At 46.5% G+C, this 22,883-nt stretch overlaps 2 protein-coding genes across 4 annotated transcripts in view; both read left to right on the top strand.

The window, feature by feature from the left end:
* LOC134575162 (zinc finger protein 250-like) overlaps positions 1-22,883 on the top strand; it is a 752,315-nt gene that overhangs the window by 644,896 nt on the left and 84,536 nt on the right. The gene's annotated exons all lie outside the window — the stretch shown is intronic.
* LOC134575222 (gastrula zinc finger protein XlCGF57.1-like) overlaps positions 192-22,883 on the top strand; it is a 40,052-nt gene continuing 17,360 nt past the window's right edge. The window contains exon 1 of one of the 2 annotated variants that reach the window (XM_063434478.1): positions 192-270. Coding sequence is in view for 1 of the 2 variants with exons in the window: in XM_063434479.1 (XP_063290549.1) it covers positions 268-270 (3 nt within the window). In the remaining variant the exon portion in view is untranslated. The remainder of the gene's footprint in view (positions 271-22,883) is intronic. The other variant, XM_063434479.1, reaches the window with a different exon arrangement.

Raw genomic sequence — 22,883 nt, forward strand, 5'->3', positions numbered from 1 at the left:
ATCACTGAGGCACTGCACATTGGAACGTACATGGAACGCATAACAAGGAAGTAAATGAAACGCATTGTTAGTTCCCGACAGTTTCAGGTGTTCTATCAAAAAAAGCATACCTGAAAACAGGACATCATGTGGAACGCAGACTGGAACGCAAACCGAGCCCACCGGAAACAGGAAATCATGTGGAACGCAGAATGAACCGCAAATCCCGGAAATAGAGTAGAAAGCCAGTTACAGTGAGAGGAAGGGAGAGCAGCTTCCGGTTCAGACATGGTGCTGAGTGCAGTGACTGGAGAGACAGCTCAGGTCAGACACGAGACAGTTTGTATTCTGGGACTGACCAGACACGAGACAGTTTGTATTCCGGGACAGACCAGACACGAGACAGTTTGTATTCCGGGACTGACCTGACACGGCACGACACAGTTTGTATTCCGGGACTGACCAGACACGGCACGACACAGTTTGTATTCCGGGACTGACCAGACACGGCACGACACAGTTTGTATTCCGGGACTGACCAGACACGACACGACTCAGTTTGTATTCCGGGACTGACCAGGCATAAACAATAAACATGGTCCCTCGCTAATCCAGGGTAATAAACATCGGTTTCACCAACCTTTATCCCTTTCTCCTGAGTGTTGCTCTGCACAGCCCTTCTCCCAGCAGGTCAGATTGTATCTCTCTGCTCCAAGACCTGCTAATTAAAGCCTCAGCAGTCTCTAATTAGGGCAGGTGAAGGAGTACAGGCTATGGAGGATTCTGGGTCCTAAATACCTTCCTTCTATTACCCTCCAATGGACTCTGTCACTGTATATATATGAGGCTGCTAGTGTAGGACCTGCCAAGAATGGGGTACATTGACGGTGTGGCAGGCTTATGCAATGTATGATTGTATAATGTAACTAAACCCCCATTATTGTTTGCCTAGGTGAGGTGTTTTTAAAGAAAACTATTACAATCTCTAAGATTTGAAATCATTGTTTAGTGAATAAGCGAGTGCGCTGGATTCTGTATATTTTGGCACCAGCAGCACCCTATAATGTATGCATGTTCAAGTGAGTGCAGCCCTCTTGGTTTCATTTATATAATGGTGTATATATACATGCAGTTCCGGGCGCCGGGCAAGTAGTTATTTTATCTTTTCAGCCCTGCTGCGGGCCAGTAGCAGAATGCCTTAGGGCAGAGTGACTTGTCAGGTCCTCGGTCCATGGGAGGGGGCCCGGCAGCTTGCCCTGTGTGCCGCCAGGTGTGAGCTGCAGACTGTGCTGTATCTTACAATCTCTGGCAAATCAGAGCATTGCTGCGGGTTACCACGGCAACGCTCTGACTTTTGGAGATCACGAGATACAGCACAGTCTGCAGCTCACACCCAGCGGAGCTGCAGACTGGAGAGACAGACCACCGGACCACTAGGGAGCCAGGACACTGGACCATCAGGGACAGAAAACAAAGTATTTGTAACAACCCTCCTTCAGTTATTGTCACTGTCACCCTCTCTCACTTTCACCCCCTCTCTAACTCTGCCACCTGTCACTCCCTCACTCTGCCACCTGTCCCTTCCGCGCTCTGTCACCCCTCCCTCCCACGTTCTGCCATCTGTCACCCCCTCACTCTGCCATCCCTATCCCACCCCACACTGTGTCCTACCCATACTACATCCTTATCACCCCACACTATGTGTCCTACCCATACTACATCCCTAACACCCCACACTGTGTCCTACCCATACTACATCCTTATCACCCCACACTATGTGTCCTACCCATACTACATCCCTATCACCCCACACTGTGTCCTACCCATACTACATCCCTATCACCCCACACTGTGTCCTACCCATACTACATCCTTATCACCCCACACTATGTGTCCTACCCATACTACATCCCTATCACCCCACACTGTGTCCTACCCATACTACATCCTTATCACCCCACACTATGTGTCCTACCCATACTACATCCCTATCACCCCACACTGTGTGTCCTACCCATACTACATCCCTATCACCCCACACTGTGTCCTACCCATTCTACATCCCTATCACCCCATACTACATCCCTATCACCCCACACTATGTGTCCTACCCATACTACATCCTTATCACCCCACACTATGTGTCCTACCCATACTACATCCCTATCACCCCACACTATGTGTCCTACCCATACTACATCCCTATCACCCCACACTATGTACCCTACCCATACTACATCCCTATCACCCCACACTATGTGTCCTACCCATACTACATCCCTATCACCCCACACTATGTGTCCTACCCAGACTACATCCCTATCCCACCGCACACACACTACATCCCTATCACCCCACACTGTGTCCTACCCATACTACATCCCTATCCCACCCCACACTATGTGTCCTACACACACTACATCCTTGTCCCACCTCACACACACTGCATAACCTACACACTACATAGCTATTTATTAAAAGCTCTTTTTAAAGGGGCGCTCTAGGCCCCAGTTTAATGTAGTTGTTCTGGAGCCAACAAATTGACCCTGTAGGCTCAGCAGTGTCAGCACTGCCTTTTCTGTAACCAAGCATGTCAATGGATATAAATGAGGTAGCCTCAGTTAATTATAATTCTATTTTTTGATAAAGTAAGCTACAATTCTCATTTGGAAATTATTCTGTTTAACAAGCCGTTTTCCTGGCAGTGCAGAATCCTGCAGTGCCCCCCTCCCTCCTGCTCCCCATCACATGTTGCTGAAGGGGTTGAAACCCCTTCAGCCTCTTACCAGAATCCAGCGCCGATGCCCCTTGTCACTGGGTCAGGCTCCTCCCCCACCGACGTCAGGCTCCTCCCCCACCGACGTCAGCCAGCGGGGGAGACCTAATGCGCATGCGCGGCAATGGCTGCCGGCGCATTAGGCCTCCCCATAGGAAAGCATTATTCAATGTGAGGATGTCCAGCGTCATATAACGGACCAAAAGTCCGTTTGGATTCCGGAAGCCCTCGTCTGGTAGACAGCCACAGAGGGCAGACTTAGAGCTGCAATGTAAACACTAAGTGCAATAGGGACACAGCACCCAGACAACTTGAATTAGCTGAAGTGGTCTGGGTGAGTGGATTGTCCCTTTAAGTTCACCACCTACTTGCATTTGTTAATTGCATTGAAGTATTGTTAGATCTGTCTCCTAAGCTACTACCAATCAAGACTTTATTTAAATATGGTTTTGATTTAAAAAAAATAAATAAAATAATAATTGTATCAGGACCAGTAGATTGGGCAAACACTTTAGTCCCTGGGCAAGTTTTTTTTTTTTTTTTTTTTATAATGTCAACACCCCTGTTATGGATATATACTCTGTATAGATTAGGGATCGACCAATATTGATTTTTTTTTTTAGAACCGATACGATAATCTGTGAATGTGTGTGTGTATTTGTGTAGTGTGTGTTTAGATAATGAATGCAGTGTGTGTGTTTGTGTGTGTATTTGTGTAGTGTGTGTTTAGATAATGAATGCAGTGTGTGTGTTTGTGTAGTGTGAGGGGGGATTTTTTTTTTTTTTTTTTTACTTTTTTTTTTTTTTAAATATTAAATATTTAAAAATTTTGTTTTAGTCCCCCCTCCCTGCTTCTCACCTGGCCAGGGAGAGGGGAAATGGCAGTCCTGGGGGGCCCAGCACACTCTTACCTACCTTCCCTTCAACTCCCCTGTCTAACTCTCGCGGCCTGTGTGCCATGGTAACCCGTGGCAACGCTCTGATGGCTGTGTGACTTGCGAAATTTAGACAGGGAAGCTGAAGGGAAGGTAGGTAAGAGTGTGCTGGACCCCCCAGGACCTTGATGGCCCTGGTCTGCAATATCGGCCAATACCAATATTGCCGAATATACAGAATATCGGCCGATAATTGATCGATCCCTAGTATAGATATATAAACTTTGTATAGATATATAATCTGTAACAGGAGAGAGTTTCGATGTTTCATTTCTATAATGTGAGTATTGACATTGTGCAGCCGCGCTCTATCTGATTATGATTTAATGATTGATAGTGGGTGTATTAAAGGGATACTGTAATGCCAGGAATACAAAGCTGTATTGCTGGCACTACCGATCGCTCTGCCTCCCCACTCCGTCGCCACACCACCCCCTCTGACAAATAAAGGGTTAAAATCACATTGATTTACTTACCTGATCCCAGCGCCGATGTCCCTCGACGCTGGGTTGAAGCCCGCTCCTTATCCGTCCCGTGACGAGCAGGGTCTAATGCGCATGCTCTATATAGCACAGGGCTCAACAAATCCCAGGTCGCCAAGCCTTTTACGTAAAGCGGCTAGCTGTGCAAACAATGGAGCCGGCCGCCTTACTGCAGAGCATGGAGGCGGCAGGCTCAGGGAATGTTCTAGCCAGCTGACCGCCCTGGGGAGCATCAAGGTGGTCAGCTGATGGAGCGCCCGAGGGAGCTGTGATCCCCCTGCAGCTCCTCTCTGCTCCCTCGCGCTATTTAATGATGCGAGGAACCTGAATATGACGTCATTGCGGCCCGGCATCACTACATGGAGCAGAGATGAGCTGCAGGTAGATTACTGCAGGGTTTGACAAATTTGCTTTGAATCTCGGAGCCAGCTAAAAAGTTAGGAGCCAGATTTTTTTTTTTAAACTTGCAAAGCTTTATAGTCGACAACAAAAATACAATTCTTGTTGTTGAATATAAAGGAACCAAATTTTTAAAGGGACACTATAGTCACCAGGACAACCGCAGCTTAATGTAGTGGTTCTGGTGTCTATAGCCTTTCCCTGCACAATTTTCAATGTAAACACTGCCTTGTTCCCCTGCGCGCCGCTTAGCGTCATAATCCTGCCCCGGTCTCATTAAGCCGCGCGCGGGGGAGCAGAGCAGGGACATCTCTGCTCCCTCGCTACCCTCCTTCTATTTGCGCATCCAGCCCCCACCCCCTTAACGATCACCCAGCATACTGCCTTCCTCCATAATCCTCCAGCTTGCCACTGGCCCACCTGCCTTAAAGGTAAGGGGCTCGCATATCCCAGGCGCTAAGGCAAAATCCCTAGGCGCCATGATGACCTGGTGCCTGGGATTTGTCGAGCCCTGGATTACTCCTGCCTCGCACACAGGAAGAGCGAGCAGCCCCACTGGACCCCAGGGAAAGTCTACTCAGCTCTCCAAAAGGTAGGGAGGCTGGATGGATTAAAATTAAAAATGTAAATTTGGGAGTGTGTGAGAAACTGTGTGTGCATGTGTGTGTCTGTCTGTTCAGTTACCTGCCCCCCTTCGATCACATAATTGGTGTAGCGGAGTTCCAATACCTAGCATAGGTATCTCCGCTGGTCAGTCCTTGTAGCTGAAATAAGCAGTAAAATATCCCAAGACACTTTCCCCTAGTAACTAGACGACACACAGTTCTGGGAGTAAACTGACAAAGGCTGATGGGAGATTGAGGAGGGACAAAGCAGCTAGGTTAAACAGGTCTGGCAGTGTCCCTGGGACAACGACCTGCTGGGGAAACAATAGGACAGGAAAAAGGGGGAGAGGCACAGACAATCAATATATTCAACATATCCTGCACCAATAATGGGCACAGGGTGACCAAAACACAAAAGGAATCTGGGGACCCACACATAGTCCCAGGGGGTGTACGGGCAGCCGAACAAAAGGGAATAAAAGTGTAGCTAGAGCATCCATTCCGCTACAATTGGTGTTTTTACTTACCTTTTTTCCAACGCCATGCTGGTTTCGCCGTGGCTTGTTCCGCCTCCACAGGTAACATTCAGCGTCTCCATGCAGAGCACTGACACAGGACTCTCTAGTGGCCGTCTAAGTGTAACTAGAGGTCTTAGTAGGCAGCAATGTAAACACTGCCTTTTCTCTAAAAAAAAAAAAAGGCTATAGGGACAGGCTATAGACACCAGAACAACTTAATTAATCTATAGTGGTTCTGGTGACTATACTGTATCTTTAAAGAAAAAAGGTTCTTAACTTTTTTAGCTGGCTCCTAGATTTTAAACAAATTTGTCAAGCCTTGGTTTAGCAGTTTGCTGGTCTGGAGTATTCAGGCATGTGTTATCACATAACTTAATCTTAATGAAGCAATTGTTGCTGCCCATCAAATTGAGAAGGTTTATAAGACCATTTCCAAACAATGTAAACTCAATCATTTTAAAGAATGAGAAAGATTATTCAAAATTAGAAAACATTCAAGACAATTGCCAATCTTCCCAGGAGTGGACGTCCCTGCAAATTCACACCAATGCAATGCTCAGAGAATGTATGGTCTGTTTGGAAGGTTGCCAGGAGAAAGCCTCTTCTCTCTAAGAAGAACATGGCAGCATGGATTAGGTTTGCAAAGTTGCATCTAAACAAACCACAAGACTTCTGGAACAATGTCCTTTGAACAGACTAGACATGGAAATGTTTGGTGATAATGATGTAGATTAATTTAGAAATAAACAAATATGTTTAAATATCTATCTGTTCCTGTCCCAATCTGAGATGCTTAAATTGCGTATACGCAGAAGTAAATTCACACTGACACACGGAGTTCAGGTTAAAATAACTTCGAGAAAATTTAATAGCATCTGATCAAAAGCGGGCTCGCAGACCCTTATAACAGCAAAATTACATCATCATTGCATATCAAGATATCAGTAAATAAACATCATTAATTGGATTAAATGTTAAGTGGCTATGTCAATGTCCACCCATCAATATTATTAATTGGCTCAAGAACTAAGTGGTTAGCTAGGTGTCCTCCCACCGGGAGGTGGTATTGTTCTGGACACGGGTGTGGACAGATGGCTCAAGCGCCATCTTACCCAGCACGAGGCTTACTCGGTGGGAAGGGGGGCTTGGGCGTCATTTTGCGTAGTTAGTGATGTCAGACTCTTGGTCAGGCTCAGGGTTCTTTTTATGAATAGAACATTTCATTAGGCCTGCTTCACATGGCCTTGGCTATACTTTGTTGCATGTTACAGGAGATTCAATAATTTCGGGGTTAGTCATGTCTTTATAGAAAATACAGTCTCTATTCATTACACTAAATGCTGTTAGGAAATTCTGTCATGTAATGTAGTCTAAAATGGAGGATCTGTCAGGTAATGTGGTTTAAAATGGAGTTAGTGCAAAAATTCAACACCGGTTCAATACAGGTTTTTAATAATTCTACATCAGTCCCCCCTATGAAATGTTAGATTCTAAAAAGATAAACTTTATTTGTTAATACCAGAAGACGTGTTAGCCCAAAGGCACAGAAACCCCGTGGCCGCTAGCTAGGTGTTAATGCAAAGTGCAATTCTGTCCCTTAATCTTGTCAGGGTACCTGTGGTCTCTACCTCCGAAAGAGGTAGAGACTTAGCTGTTTCTTCATCCAGACGGCCTGATGGCTCCCTTCCCCACGGTCTATCCGGTCATGCAAGGCCGGCCGCGAGGGAGTGACTGCCTTTTACAGCATCTAGGCAGGAAGTTGTCATCAGGACACTCCTCCGGAACGACCTGTCACTCAATTGCTGCAGGACCAATCAGGACGCCTTGGAGGCGTGGTTACTGCTCTGAACAGGGTATTTAACAGAGCTTCTTTCATTAGCTCATTGCCCTGTCGTGGTTCTAGCTTGTTCTAGTCACTCAGTGCTTGTGTATTCTATTATCCCTTTTGGTTTTGACCCGGCTTGTTTACCTTACTCTGCTTATCTCTGTTACCCTTGATTCGGCTTGTCTCTAGATTACCTGTCTTCTGTTACCCTCGACCTCGGCTTGTCTTTGACCATTCTATACTGTACTACTTACGTTAGTCCGGCCATTCTAAGGTCCGGTATACGTATCTGGCTACTGTTTGTACTCTGCGTGTTGGATCCCTGTCCCGATCCTGACATTACGACAGGGCCAATGGATCCTGCAAGTACAAACAGTCAGCTGGCTTCTCCTGATCCTAGGTTTGAAGCCATGGATCACAGAATGGATCAGATGGCGCTTGCGCTACAGGCTCTATTATCTCGTGCCAATAACCCACCAGAGGAGATACGTAATACCCCTGTTTCTCCTGTCGGTTCAGGTCTAGAGGTAGCCACAGTGGGTGCTTCTTCTCGCATTACCCCCCCAGTACGCTATGGTGGGGCTCCTGAGAAGTGTCGTGGTTTCTTGAACCAAATTAGTATCCACTTTGAATTGCAACCTCGCTCTTATCCTACAGATAGGGCAAAGGTAGGATTTATTATCACCCTACTTATTGAGAAAGCTCTGAGATGGGCCAACCCATTATGGGAGAACGATAACCCATTAGTGTATAACTATAACGCCTTTGTAACTGCTTTTAGAAGAACATTTGACCCTCCAGGTAGAAAGGTTAATGCAGCCAGATTACTGTTGCGTCTGAAACAGGAGAACCAAACACTGGTGGATTATGCACTAGAGTTCAGGTCTCTGGCGTCAGAAGTCAAGTGGAATGAGCAGGCGTATATGGATGTATTTTTGAATGGCTTATCTGAAATAATTCTTGATGAGGTTGCTACCAGAGAACTCCCTGAGAATTTAGAGGATTTAATTTCGTTCATCTCTCGTATAGATGAACGTCTAAGAGAGAGACAGAACACTCGAGAGAGGAACCGGAGACCTTCTTTTAGGTTAGCCCCCGCTTTTCCAAGTCCTGACTCCACGGTATCTTTGCTTCCTGAACCTATGCAGATAGGGTATACCCGCCTCTCTGAGGAGGAAAGACAGTACAGGAGAAGAGAGGGTTTGTGTATGTATTGTGGAGCTAAGGGTCATTTACTCTCGAACTGTTCTAACCGCCCGGGAAACGCTCGCACCTAAGTCTCCCTAGAGGACAGGCCTTGGGTGTTTCTATTTTGTCCTCTACTCCTAATTATAAAGATCACAGGCTTCTGCTACCAGTTTCCTTAACTTGCGGGAGGGAAGTAGTAAGGGCTATGGCTTTGATAGATTCCGGTGCTGCTGAGAATTTTATCGACCAAGCCTTTGCTAGTAAAAACAATTTCCCATCCCAGCTAAGGGAGACACCCTTGGCCGTTGAGGCCATAGATGGTAGACCACTACTAGACCCTGTTATCTTTCAGGAGACCATACCCATTGAGTTAAATGTTGGTATCCTACACGTGGAGAATTTATCTCTTCTGCTCATTTCATCTCCTTCCGTTCCCATAGTTCTGGGGTACCCATGGTTGAAAGAACATAACCCTATTATCGATTGGGAGTTAGGGGAGATACTCTCGTGGGGCCAGGGCTGCCAGGATCGGTGTTTGTGCAAGGTTTCTCCATTAGCTAATATTAACATACAGGAGAATCCTACTCATTCCACAGAGAGACAAATACCAGACCTTTACCTAGACTTAAGGGCAGTGTTTGACAAGAAGAATGCCGATTCTTTGCCGCCACACAGGTCATTTGACTGTAAAATTAAGCTTCTACCCAGGACTATGCCTCCGAGGGGCCATGTATATCCTTTGTCTGTTCAGGAAAACTCGGTTCTAGAGGAGTATATTCAGGAGAATTTAGAAAAGGGATTTATCAGGAGGTCTTCTTCTCCGGCCGTAGCGGGGTTCTTTTTCATTAAGAAGAAGGATGGTACGCTGAGACCTTGTATCGATTACCGAGGCTTGAATAAAATAACTGTCAGAAATGCCTATCCTATCCCACTGACTACCGAGTTATTTGATCGTCTTAAAGGCTCCAAAATCTTCACCAAGTTAGATCTCAGAGGGGCTTACAATTTGGTGAGAATCCAGCAAGGTCACGAGTGGATGACGGCATTCAATACCCGGTATGGCCATTTCGAATACACTGTTATGCCATTTGGACTATGCAATGCTCCTGCAGTATTTCAAGATTTGATTAATGAGGTACTTAGGGAGTTTCAGGATGATTGTGTTATTGTTTACCTGGACGACATACTAATACACTCTAAGGAGATTGAGACTCACCATAGACAGGTTAGAAAGGTGTTACACAAACTTCTGCAACATGGTCTATACTGCAAATTGGAGAAGTGCAGTTTTGATCAGTCTCAGGTAGACTTTCTTGGGTACGTGATTTCTGGGGAAGGTTTTAAAATGGATCCTGGTAAACTCCAATCTATTTTAGACTGGCCTTTGCCCAAAGGACTCAAGGCTATCCAAAGGTTTATTGGTTTTTCCAACTACTATAGGCGCTTCATTAAGGGTTACTCCTCTATCATTGCGCCTATTACCAATATGACCAAACAAGGGGCTGATACTAAGTTCTGGTCTGAGGAAGCTCTTGGTGCTTTTAAGACTCTCAAGGAACTTTTTGCCTCAGCTCCCATTCTAGTTCATCCTGATACGACTCTGCCTTTCTTGCTCGAGGTCGATGCTTCTGAGACAGGAGTTGGGGCTGTTCTGTCTCAAAGGTTAGGGGTGGATAAACCGTTACACCCTTGTGGTTTCTTCTCTAAAACATTTTCTGGGCCTGAGAGCAGATATGACATCGGGGAGAGGGAACTGTTAGCGGTCATTAAGGCTTTAACCCCTTAAGGACACATGACGTGTGTGACATGTCATGATTCCCTTTTATTCCAGAAGTTTGGTCCTTAAGGGGTTAAATGAGTGGAGACATTTACTGGAAGGGACACTACACCCTGTTACTATTCTAACGGATCATAAGAACTTGTCTTATATTGGGGAGGCGAAGCGCTTGTCCGCCAGGCAGGCTCGCTGGGCCTTGTTCCTCACTCACTTTAATTATGTACTTACGTATAGACCTGGTTCTAAGAACTCTAAAGCCGATGCATTGTCTCGTCAATATGAACCATCCACTATAACTGAACCACTTCTGTCCTCCATAGTTCCTAAGGGGAATATCATTGCGAACACGAATCTCAGGATTCACTCTCCATTGCTTTCTGAGATCATGAAGTTTCAGCATTTGGCACCCAAACAGACCCCTGGGGATCGACACTTCGTTCCTGCCGCTCTCCAACTGGAGGTGCTACGCTGTCTCCATAACAGCAAGGTGGCTGGGCATCCTGGCATCCGCAAGACTTATGCGCTGGTCTCTAAAGATTTTTGGTGGCCTGACTTACGCAAGGATATTAAAGAATTCGTCGGGGCATGTGAAGTTTGTACCAAGACCAAGCTACCCCATTCGCTTCCATGCGGATTTCTGCACCCTTTAGAGGTTCCTGAAAAGCCTTGGTCCTGCCTGGCAATGGACTTCATTGTTGATTTGCCTATCTCTAAAAAGCAGACTGTCATCCTCACTGTGGTAGACAGATTTACTAAAATGGCTCACTTCATTCCCTTACCTAAACTCCCATCTTCGCCCGAATTAGCGGAGATATTCGCCAGGGAGATTTTCCGTTTGCATGGGATACCTTCCCAGATTGTCTCTGACAGAGGCTCCCAATTTGTTTCCCGTTTTTGGAGATCATTCTGCTCCCAACTAGGCATCAAATTGAATTTCTCCTCTGCCTATCATCCTCAGTCCAATGGAGCTGCTGAACGCACTAACCAAAAAGTGGAACAATATTTACGTTGTTTCGTTTCAGAACACCAGGACGATTGGGTCGGTTTGATTCCTTGGGCGGAGTTTGCACATAACAATCTCATTTGTGATTCTACGCATTCTAGCCCTTTTTTCTTGAATTATGGCTTTCATCCTTCTATCCTTCCTTCGGAGTCTTCTTCTCAAGGGATACCGTCGGTGGATGTTCATGTTGCCAATTTAAGAAAGTTGTGGGATCAAACTCGACAAATCCTTATGCACAATTCTACGCTGGTTAAGAAACACGCTGACAAACGTAGAAGGGCAGCACTGGTGTTTGTTCCAGGCGATAGAGTATGGTTAAGTACTAGAAACATTCGGTTAAAAGTGCCGTCCATGAAGTTTGCTCCTCGATATATTGGACCTTACAGGGTACTGTCTCAAATTAACCCAGTTGCGTATCGTTTAGCGTTGCCTAATGCCTTACGCATTCCTAATTCATTTCATGTTTCCTTGCTAAAACCATTAATATGTAACAGGTTCTCCTCCACGATCGCCCCTCCCCGCTCAGTTCAGGTGGAGGGTCAGGAGGAGTATGAGGTCAATTCCATCGTCGACTCTCGAATCTCCCGGGGGAAACTGCAATATCTGGTCGATTGGAAGGGTTATGGTCCTGAGGAGAGAAGTTGGGTACCTCAGGAGGAGGTGCATGCTCCCCGTCTCCGCAGGGCGTTTCACTCTCGATTCCCTTCTCGCCCTGGTGTATTCCGCCCGGTGGGCGTATCTGAGAGGGGGGGTACTGTCAGGGTACCTGTGGTCTCTACCTCCGAAAGAGGTAGAGACTTAGCTGTTCCTTCATCCAGACGGCCTGATGGCTCCCTTCCCCACGGTCTATCCGGTGATGCAAGGCCGGCCGCGAGGGAGTGACTGCCTTTTACAGCATCTAGGCAGGAAGTTGTCATCAGGACACTCCTCCGGAACGACCTGTCACTCAATTGCTGCAGGACCAATCAGGACGCCTCGGAGGCGTGGTTACTGCTCTGAACAGGGTATTTAACAGAGCTTCTTTCATTAGCTCATTGCCCTGTCGTGGTTCTAGCTTGTTCTAGTCACTCAGTGCTTGTGTATTCTATTATCCCTTTTGGTTTTGACCCGGCTTGTTTACCTTACTCTGCTTATCTCTGTTACCCTTGATTCGGCTTGTCTCTAGATTACCTGTCTTCTGTTACCCTCGACCTCGGCTTGTCTTTGACCATTCTATACTGTACTACTTACGTTAGTCCGGCCATTCTAAGGTCCGGTATACGTATCTGGCTACTGTTTGTACTCTGCGTGTTGGATCCCTGTCCCGATCCTGACAAATCTGACCCTAGTAGGCTAACTCATCCGTCAGCATGGCTCTCGAACGCTTCACTCCCATGGGTGGCCCATGGTGGCTTATCCACCACTTCTCCACACGGGATATTTTACCCATTACAGACGGATGCTGTCCCAAAGCTGCTCCCTACCTAGAACTCTTGCACTTTATCAATAAAAGGGATAGTTTGCAGCGGTATACAGGGTGAGTTGAGATCTTGAAAATCTTGGTCATCAACTGCCAGATGTGCAAAAGTTGGTGTTGCTTGGTCTACAGTCTTCTGTAGGAATTTTCTCAGACAAGGGAGGACACAACAAACGAGCAGAGCAAAGATAAAAAGAGAAATTAGTATTGCCATACCAATATGCATTAAAGCTTTTTGCCATCCTGTCATCCAACCAAACCATCTTTCCCAGGGATCTTTTATCCCAGAATTCCTTTTTAACTCTTCAGATAGCTCATTTAATTTTTCTATGGCTAAGGTGACTTTACCATTAGGGCCTGTGTTTTCTGGGATGTAAGTACAACATGTCATGGTGTCGGGCAAAATTTTACATACACCCCCTTTTTCAGCTAGAATCATGTCTAAGGCCATTCTATTCTGGAAGGACATTTGGGATGTAGCCTGCAGCTGTTCGGCTAATCCCTGGAGGGCATCCCTGGTGTAGTTAACAAAGCGTTGTTGCTTGTAATAAATGTAATTTATCCAATTCAAATTCTTGTTTGCAGTAACTATGGTAAAAAGTGATTCAAATCCTGCAGCAACTTCATCTCTTGCTTTAAATTCGTTGGGCACCCCCCTAGGCACCCCAATGGCATCAATGTAAATGTGAGGGTCAAAACTGCCTTTTACTGGGGCTTCACGCTTAACCTTGGTTGGTGTGTGTTTAGACTCATGTGTGTCAGGGTGTGTGTCAGAGATAATAAGTATAGGCATGATGGCTTTAGCCAGAGTACACTCCCCCCACCATTCCTTGTCCATCCTGGATCTTAGCTGTAAATCCCCACACAACCAGTAAATATCCCCCAATGACCTAGTATGGAATTGCAGAAGGTTCATGGAGACAGTTCTGTAGGTGGCACAATACCCTTTGGAGAAGTTACCCAAGAATTTACCAATTCCATCATAATTAGCATAACAAGTGTAGTTACCTTTATAAACTGTAACACCATCTGGGGGTTTGACATCCTTGGCTAAAAGAGGATATTCCACTGTCCATGCTTTGCAGAGGGACCTATTGAAGTTGTAGTGGTAGGCAAAAAGACTCAAAACACATTCTTCTATATCTACTGGCAGGGTTAAAGGCACAGTGCCCAGATGAGGCCGGGCACCGCCACACACATAGCATGTGGTTTTGTTATGCTTGTTGGCATTATATTTCATCCATTCCAACCATAGATTAACATCATTAAAACCTGTTTCAGCGGCCATGGTATCTTCAAAGGTGGGGTTTGCAATGGCCATCATGTCTTTAAAGGACTGGATGTGTGGTTTTAATGGATTTGAGACCATATGGGTGGCACCTTGCCACTCTGGAGAGTGGCACATATCTTTAAGGTAGAAGTGCCCTAGCTTGTTATAGGAACCTTTCTTCCAATACATTCCCATTACATACTGATCTGCATCTGTTGGACTGGGATGTTCAATATTTAGGATTAATTTCATGGGTGTGCCTCCTCCAGGCTTCCTTAGGGTCATTCTTTGGAGGAGGGATCTACCATGATCATCTACTTTAGATAAGGCACTTTTTGGTTTGTAACCCCAGGCAGGCCCGGCATTCCATCCCGCCGCCCCCCAATGGTTACAATTGTGCCCCCATTGTTTGTCAACTACACAAACATAGGGGTCCTTTGAATGAGGGATATCTCTATAGATATTTTGAATTTGTGACGTAGGGAATGGGCAATCTACAATGTCACAGTAATCAAAAGTGTAAGTAGCCACACGGGTACATGAGGAATTGTACCAGAAGGTATACCCACTGGCATCTTTGGTGATGGCTACTTGCTGGGCCTTAATTAAGCTAATTAAGGAGAGGATGTACCAGAGGTACATGGTTGTGCGGTATCTGCTTCTTCTGGGGCAGGAGTCTTCTTGCAATGGGAAGCGTGGATCCAATGTGGCCTGCCGGCCAATTTGACGGAGGTTGCAGTGATCAGGAGAACTTGGAATGGCCCGTCAAATTTTGTTTCCAGGGTGTGTTTCCGCACAAATTTCTTGACTAGAACCCAATCTCCGGGAAGCAGGTTGTGGGTACCCGTATCAGATTCGGGATCTGGAATTGAAGAGAAAACTTGGGCATGTATTTTGTTCAAGGCATTTGCAAGTTCAGTTACATAGTCTACTAAAACATCAGATTGAAGCTGCAACTGTTGCGGGTAATAACAACCTAGTCTGGGTGCAGTCCCAAATAGAATCTCATATGGGGATAGTGAGTGCTTCCCTCTAGGTGTGTGCCTAACACTGAATAAAGCTACTGACAAGCTTTCTGGCCAGGGCATCTTTGATTCTTGTGACATTTTTAACATTCTGGCTTTTAGGGTGCCATTCATGCGTTCCACTTTGCCACTACTTTGTGGGTGGTAAGGGGTGTGAAAAGCTAGGGTCACTCCCAGAGCATTCCAAATTTCTTTAGTCACTGTTGCTGTAAAGGCTGGGCCCTGGTCACTTTCAATGACTTCTGGAAGTCCAAATCTACATACAATATCTGCAAGTAGACGTTTTGCTGTTGTCTTGGCAGTGATATTGGCCACTGGGTAGGCTTCTGGCCAGCCTGAGAACATGTCCACTATTACTAGTGCATACTCATGAGGCCCACTCTTGGGCATTTGTATGTGATCAATCTGAATTCTCTGGAATGGGTACATGGGCTTAGCCAGGTGTTTCAAGGGCACCTTGGTTGGTTTTCCTAGGTTACATTTTGCACAAATGACACAGGCCCTACAGAAGCTGTTGATCAATGTTGTGATTCCAGGTGCTTCATAATACTTTTGTATGAGGGCGGCCATTAAGTCTTTTGACAGATGTGCAGGTCCATGTGCCCATTGGACAACTGCTGGATATAAATTCTTAGGAAGGCAGAATCTAAAGTTGTTGTAATATACTCCATCCTTTAGGACTGCTCCTTTCTTCTTCCACTTCTGTATTTCTTCTGGAGTAGTTGTAGCTTGCTGTTCCCGTAAGATTCTTAGGTCAGTAGGAAGGGTCTGCAAGGCAAAAATAGGAATTTCTTCATGTCCGGACACTTCTTCATCCATTTCCTGCAATTTCCTTGCCGCTTGCTTAGCAGCCTGATCAGCCAAGTGGTTGCCCTTTGCTTCATCTGTATCCAACTTCCCATGTGCCTTCACTTTCAAGATGGCCACTTCTTCAGGGAGTAGGAGGGCATCCATTAGTTCCTTGATTGCAGAGCTGTGTTTGACTGGTGTACCGGCAGTGGTAAGAAATCCTCTTGTTTTCCAAATTAGGCCGAAGTCATGTGCCACACCCAGAGCGTATCTTGAATCTGTGTAGATGTTGGCATGTTTTCCTTCGGAGATTTTGCATGCTGAAGTCAGGGCTTGCAATTCAGCTTCTTGTGCAGACATTGCTGGTGGTAAAGATGATGATTTGATAACTTCATCTGTTGTGGTTACGGCATATCCTGTGTGGTATTTTCCTTCTTCATCAGCATACCTTGAACCGTCCACAAACAGAGTGAGATCAGGATCTGTTAATGGATTCTCATGTACAGTTGGTAGGTGTATTGTCTCCATTTTCCTCTGTTCAAAACAGTCATGAGGTGTCTCTGGGTCATAATCATTCACTATGACCAGATCTTGAAATTCATTTTCCAGGAAGTGGCGTGGCCATGCTTCAAGATGGTCAGTTGTTGGGTATTTGACAATGCCATTTTCCTGTAGCTGTGATTCATCCATGGTGGCCCATAATTTTGCCATGGGCCCAAGATCATTCCATGATTTTGTTTTCAACTTGGTGACAGGGACATGTGGAATGGCAGTATCCCAATGACGGTACAAGTATTTGAGTTCTGAAGGTAATTGAATCAAGGCCATGCTGTTGCCTTCAGAGTCACAGTAGAAGTCTTGAGCAGTGAGTTTCACCTCCACCAGGTGATAAAGCTCATCTTCGTAGCAAGGCTCAGGAGTGCTGTTTGGCTTATACCACATGGTACAGAAGGCATATCCTGGTCCCTCGCAGAGAGGAGCTTGTCCATCATGAAAGGATAAATCAGGATGCATTCTCTTGATTGTACCAGCAAGAAGGTAGATGTAGGTTTCATCCATGATAAACCCATAGTGGATACCTCCCTCAGGTAGTGGGAGAAGAGTGGACGGATTGAGAACTTGACATCTTTGTATGGTAATGTTGTCAGGTAACAAGAGATGACATTGGAGGCGTAGGTGTCTTGCAGGAGACACATGCTTGAGTTGTACTTGGTTGATGATGGCAGAAATGTCATGAGGGGCCAAGACAACTAGAGGGTGGCCAAGGACCAGGTCTGCAGTTCTTTCAATGAGTTCTCTTGCTGCAAAAACGGCCCTAAGGCAAGAAGGGGTCCCTCTGGCCACGATATCCAGCTGGCAGGAGAAAAATCCAATAGGCCTTTGACGGCCTCTTAAGTCATTTGTTTGGGTAAGGACTCCTGTAGCATGGCCTTGTCTTTCAGAGACAAACAATTTGAAGGGTTTGGTATAGTCTGGTAAGCCTAGAGCAGGAGCAGATGCAATGGCACGTTTTAGTGTATTGAAATTATCCAGTGCTTCATTGGTCAGGCAGAATGGGTCTGACTTGAGTGCATCATAGAGAGGTTGCATAAGCAGAGAGGCCTCCGGGATCCATGCTCGGCAATAGGAAATGAGGCCTAAGAAGGCATGTAGAGATTTTGAAGTCCTTGGAGGTGGAATATCCAGTACTGCTCTGACTCGGTCACGGGTGAGATGTCTGGTACCTTGAGATAGACAATGTCCAAGGAAGATTACTGTAGGTTGACAGAATTGCAGCTTGAGAAGTGAAGCTTTGCATCCTTGTTCTGCTAAATAGCAAAGAAGACTAATTGAACATTCTTCAGTTGTAGGTATGTCATCTCCACAGAGCAGTAAATCATCCACATACTGGAGCAGGACAACTTTTGGATGGTCAGCTTGCCATGGATCAAGGATAGAGCACATGGCCTTTGCAAACTGACTTGGAGAGTTTTGTGCCCCTTGGGGCATGACAGTCCATGTGTACTGTTGCATTTCATGTGTGAAAGCGAACAGGTATTGGCAAATTGGATCCAGTGGTACACTGAAGAAGGCATTGGCCAGATCAATGACTGTGAAGTATTTTGCTGAAGGTGGGACCCCAGAGAGCAGAGTGTGTGGGTTAGGCACAATAGGGGTGTCCAGGACTGTTGCTTCATTGACTGCACGGAGATCCTGAACCATTCTGTACTTTTCTGGTTCACCTTTTGGAGTTTTCTTCTTCACAGGAAATAATGGGGTGTTGCATTTGGATTCACATTTCACGAGAGCACCCTTCTCCAAGAGTGCTTTGATTTGAATTGAAATAGCTGCAGCTTGAGCTGGTTTTAAAGGATATTGTGGTTTTCTTGGCAACTTTGCTCCTGGAATGAGCCTTACCACCACAGGTGGAACCTTTAGGTGACCTATGTCCTCTGGGCCTGAGGACCATAGTTTTGCAGGCACCTTTGTCTTGAGTGAATCTGGGAAATTGGACCTCTGTTCCTTTGCTTCCCCATGGGGTTCTTCGAAATGCAGCATCAGAGGCAGGGAGCACAAGGCTGAGGTGTCTGATACAGATAGAGGGGTAGATAGTTCTACCTGTCCATCTGGAGTGATGATGATAGATGCCTGCAGGCGTGAGAGGACATCAGCGCCTAACAGGTTAATTGGGCATGTGGAGGATACCACAAAACGAGCAAGCAAGCTAGGGTAGTTGCCAACTCTTAGTGGAGTTGTTAAGGGATTGTGTCTTGGTTGGCCAGCCACTCCTACACAAGAGACATCGATATTTGACAGAAATTATGGGTCTGGCAGGTCTTGTTCTTGTAGAACACTTCGGGCTGCACCTGTGTCAACAAGAAATGGTTGTCCTTCAATTGGTAGAGTCACAGTGGCAAGTGGCCCCCCTTTATCCCCTGAAGATACTGCCATGACAGGGGTTAATGACACAGGCTTGCCAATTTCCTAATCATCAGGTTCCTCAACTATTGGAACTGTTTTTGAGGCCTTGGGGCTAGGGGCAGGCTTGGACATCTTTTTGGGTTCAGGGCAGTCATTTTTGAAATGTCCTTTAGCTTTGCAATTGAAGCAATATCCATCCTCGGGTTTGGTGCCTTTGGGGACAGGTCCAGTGCGGGACACCATGAGAGGAGCTGAATTGGGCCTTCTAGGAGTCTGGGCAGATTCCAGACCCCTAGCAACTAAGAGTAAGGTATCCAGAGGGACTACCTTATATTCAGGGCGTGCAGCAATGATTCCCTTGCGTATGGAGTCTTTAACACCTTGGACAAATGCACCAGACAGCATTTGTGAATGAATCTTGTCTGTAAGATCAAATCCCAAATCTGTAAACAATTGAAACAGTCTTGCATGAAACCTTTCCACTGATTCTCCTTTGTCTTGCACAATATCAGTAAGGCCAGCAGCCTGATCTGCAAGTTTGTCCTTAGCCCATTCTTTTAGTTGGTTACAAAAAGTTACTCCGGAGGGGTAATCAATGTCACTTATTAGCAGATCTGTACTGAGGTGGCGGGCCATGCTGGGCCAGTATGCATCCCCGGCTTTAATAGCACAAATGCTCAGTAAATCACGCCATGCTGCAGAATAAGTCTTTTGAATCTGAACTATTGCTCGGAAAAAAGGCATAGGTTGCTTTTCTGGGTCAGGGAGTGATTTCATCAGGGCACTAGCCTGAGTAGGATTAAAAGCTACATATTTAGGAGGGGCCCGATCCCCCCGGCCCGTATGTCCGAAAGGATCATCGAGGGAACGACGGGGGCCCCGTGGCATCCTGTGAGCCCTGGGATCCCTCCTCATACTCGTCTTCATCTGTGACCTGGACCCCTCTGATTAATGGGGCCATTTGAGGTGTCAGAACCGGGGGAAATGAGGGAATCCCAGAAGCTGGAGTGGCCAGTGGATTATGAGCTTGGGGTGAGTAATCACCGGGAAGTACCGGCATTAAGGGTGCTGGATGACTGGGGGCCGCCATATTGGAGGCGTGAAAGGAAGCTGCGTTAGGGTTAAGGGAAGAAGTGGCGGCCATGTTGGATGTGGGCACATCCGGGGCAGACTGTGCCGGACTGGGCATGACCGGGGTCTGGGGAGTGGCTTGGGACAGGAAGTAGGCTTGGTTTGGATAGGGCATGGCCAAGGGGTAAGGGAAGGGGTAGGGCCAAGACAACTGGGTAGGGTTTTGGGCGGAACCTGGGGAGGGTGGGTTAGTTGGGCAGGGATTAGGAAAGGAGGTGGGACATCCGGGATACGGATATGAAACTGAAGGGGTGGGAACCTGGGCTGTGGGAGGAGTGGGAAGGGGAGAGAGCGGAGAGGGATTAGCAGAGGCAGGTGTAGTAGGAGGAGCCGGAGCGGGTGTAGTAGGATTGACAGTAGCAAGAGAGGAGGGGTTAGTGAACTGGGTGGATGCAGACGGGAGGGTAGGATTATTGACGGAGAGAGAGCGTAGAGAAGGAATGGCGGATGAAATGCTTGGATTAGGCAGAGAAGGTAGTGCAGGGATGGATGAGGATGATGGGAATGTTAGGGATGATGATGGGGAAAATTATGATCCATCAGAATTCAGGACCGGACAAACAGGGGAAATGACGGGATGGGCGTTGGGAGGATTGGGAGTGGGGAACATGGTCAGCTGGCTGTCACTTATTGCTGACTGAACCTTGGGGATGGACATCCCCTGGGCGCCATTTTGGGGCGCTGGCTGAGGGAATGCCCCAGCAACACAATTATTATGATACACAAACAATTTTACACCTTTGTGATCTATTTCTTCCTCAACCCAACCTTCCTGCTGAATAGCCTTCGCTACTCTGTACCATGCTTCAGCAGTACGCAATAAATCATTATCTGTAAGCTTGCCTTTCTTCTCTGTCAGTAATCTATGCCAGCTTTCTGGCTGCAATCTACCACATGAAGGCACAGCAATTTTACACACTTTAGCAATCTTTTCAACTCCTTTAACCATTTCTTCACCCTCTCTATCTTCAACTAGATCACACGCTAACCAGCCCTTACCGGGCTTACTCAATCCCTGTCCCATATCCCCCTATAAAAGGCGTCCCAGATATAGGGAAAGGAAAATGAAACAGAACGTCTACAATGCTCGACTGCCACTCAGAAAGGGTGGGTCCCCCCAAGTGCGTCTTCCCAAAACGTAGACTAGTCACTAAATCCGCCTACCCGAGGTGGTAGTCACGGATTGGAGCGGGGTGAGAAGTGTGTGATCAATCACTTCTCTCACAAGAGAAATAGGAGTGGAAAGTGTAAATAATACAGGAAGTAGAGTAAAAGTAAAAGTAAAGTGAAATTTAGAGACAGACACAGGAGTTTGAATGACTCCAAATTAAACAAAAAAACAACAATTCAATTGAAATACAGTGCATGCATCACAGTTCAAATAAAATCAACAGTAATCCCTTTCCTTTACTGATGTGACCAAAGTCACCTCCCTCAACCTCGTAGTGTCCCCGCTCGGAGAACAACTTTCGTAAGTTTCACTACCAGCGGCCAAGGATAACAGCTAACACCGGCCCGAAATCCATATGCCTCCCTCGTTACAGCAGTCCACTAAGTGTGGCCACCACTATCCTCACCCTCGTAGCGCCCCTATGAACCCACTCATAAGTCTCACTACCCCGTGGTGATGGAGACAGCAATGCCTGCCCGAATCCACGCACCACAAATAAAAATTGGAATGCCACCAGCCTCAGCGCTCGAAGCTGGAGGGTACCACCTCTCTGCAAGCAGAGCTATGTGCACAATGAGGCTAGCTAGGCTATCAAAGTGACACCATGGGGAATCCCTAGGAAGCAATGAGTCTACACCCCCTCCACAGATTCCCCCAACCTCTTTTTCCTTACCTGCTGCAGCTACCCAGCACCTAAAAGAGGTAAAAAGGCAAAGAAGACCCCCAGGAAAACTTCCACAGGTCCACCCCCCTTTTTCCCTACAGCCACAGCCACGTGGCTCCTAAAAGGAGTAAACCGGCAACAGAGGACCCCAGGCACACACACACAGGTCCACCCCCCTTTATCCCAAAAAAGGGGTAAACAGACAAACAGAGGACCCCCAGGCAAACTACCACAGGTCCACCCCCCTTTAACCCAAAAGGGGCACACAGATAAACACTCTACCCGGGCACTTAGGCTAAAGACAGGCCAATACCAACACACCCAGGCAACAGATAGACTAAATGCAGGTAAACAGGTGGGTAACAACAAGACACCGGGCAAGATATTACCTGTCTTTGATGTCCTCCCGGTAGCAGTCACAGACATGTGGACGGGTCAATCAAAGGGGCTGGAACATACCGGATAGGCTCTGCAGTAGTCTCTACCGTGTACAGGGAGGTGATCAATCTCCTTTCCTTCCCCCCGGATTCCTCCGTCCAACAGCGTCTTCCTTAGGACGGCTTACCGGCCAGAGGCCATAGCCCGGTGCCCCACGTTGGGCGCCAAATTGATGTAGATTAATTTAGAAATAAACAAATATGTTTAAATATCTATCTGTTCCTGTCCCAATCTGAGATGATTAAATTGCGTATACGCAGAAGTAAATTCACACTGACACACGGAGTTCAGGTTAAAATAACTTCGAGAAAATGTAATAGCATCTGATCAAAAGCGGGCTCGCAGACCCTTATAACAGCAAAATTACATCATCATTGCATATCAAGATATCAGTAAATAAACATCATTAATTGGATTAAATGTTAAGTGGCTATGTCAATGTCCACCCATCAATATTATTAATTGGCTCAAGAACTAAGTGGTTAGTTAGCTAGTGGTTAGTTAGCTAGTGGTTAGTTAGTTAGTGGTTAGTTAGCTAGGTGTCCTCCCAC

Source organism: Pelobates fuscus, chromosome 10 (assembly GCF_036172605.1).
Source record: "Pelobates fuscus isolate aPelFus1 chromosome 10, aPelFus1.pri, whole genome shotgun sequence".
NCBI classification, from domain to species: domain Eukaryota; kingdom Metazoa; phylum Chordata; class Amphibia; order Anura; family Pelobatidae; genus Pelobates; species Pelobates fuscus.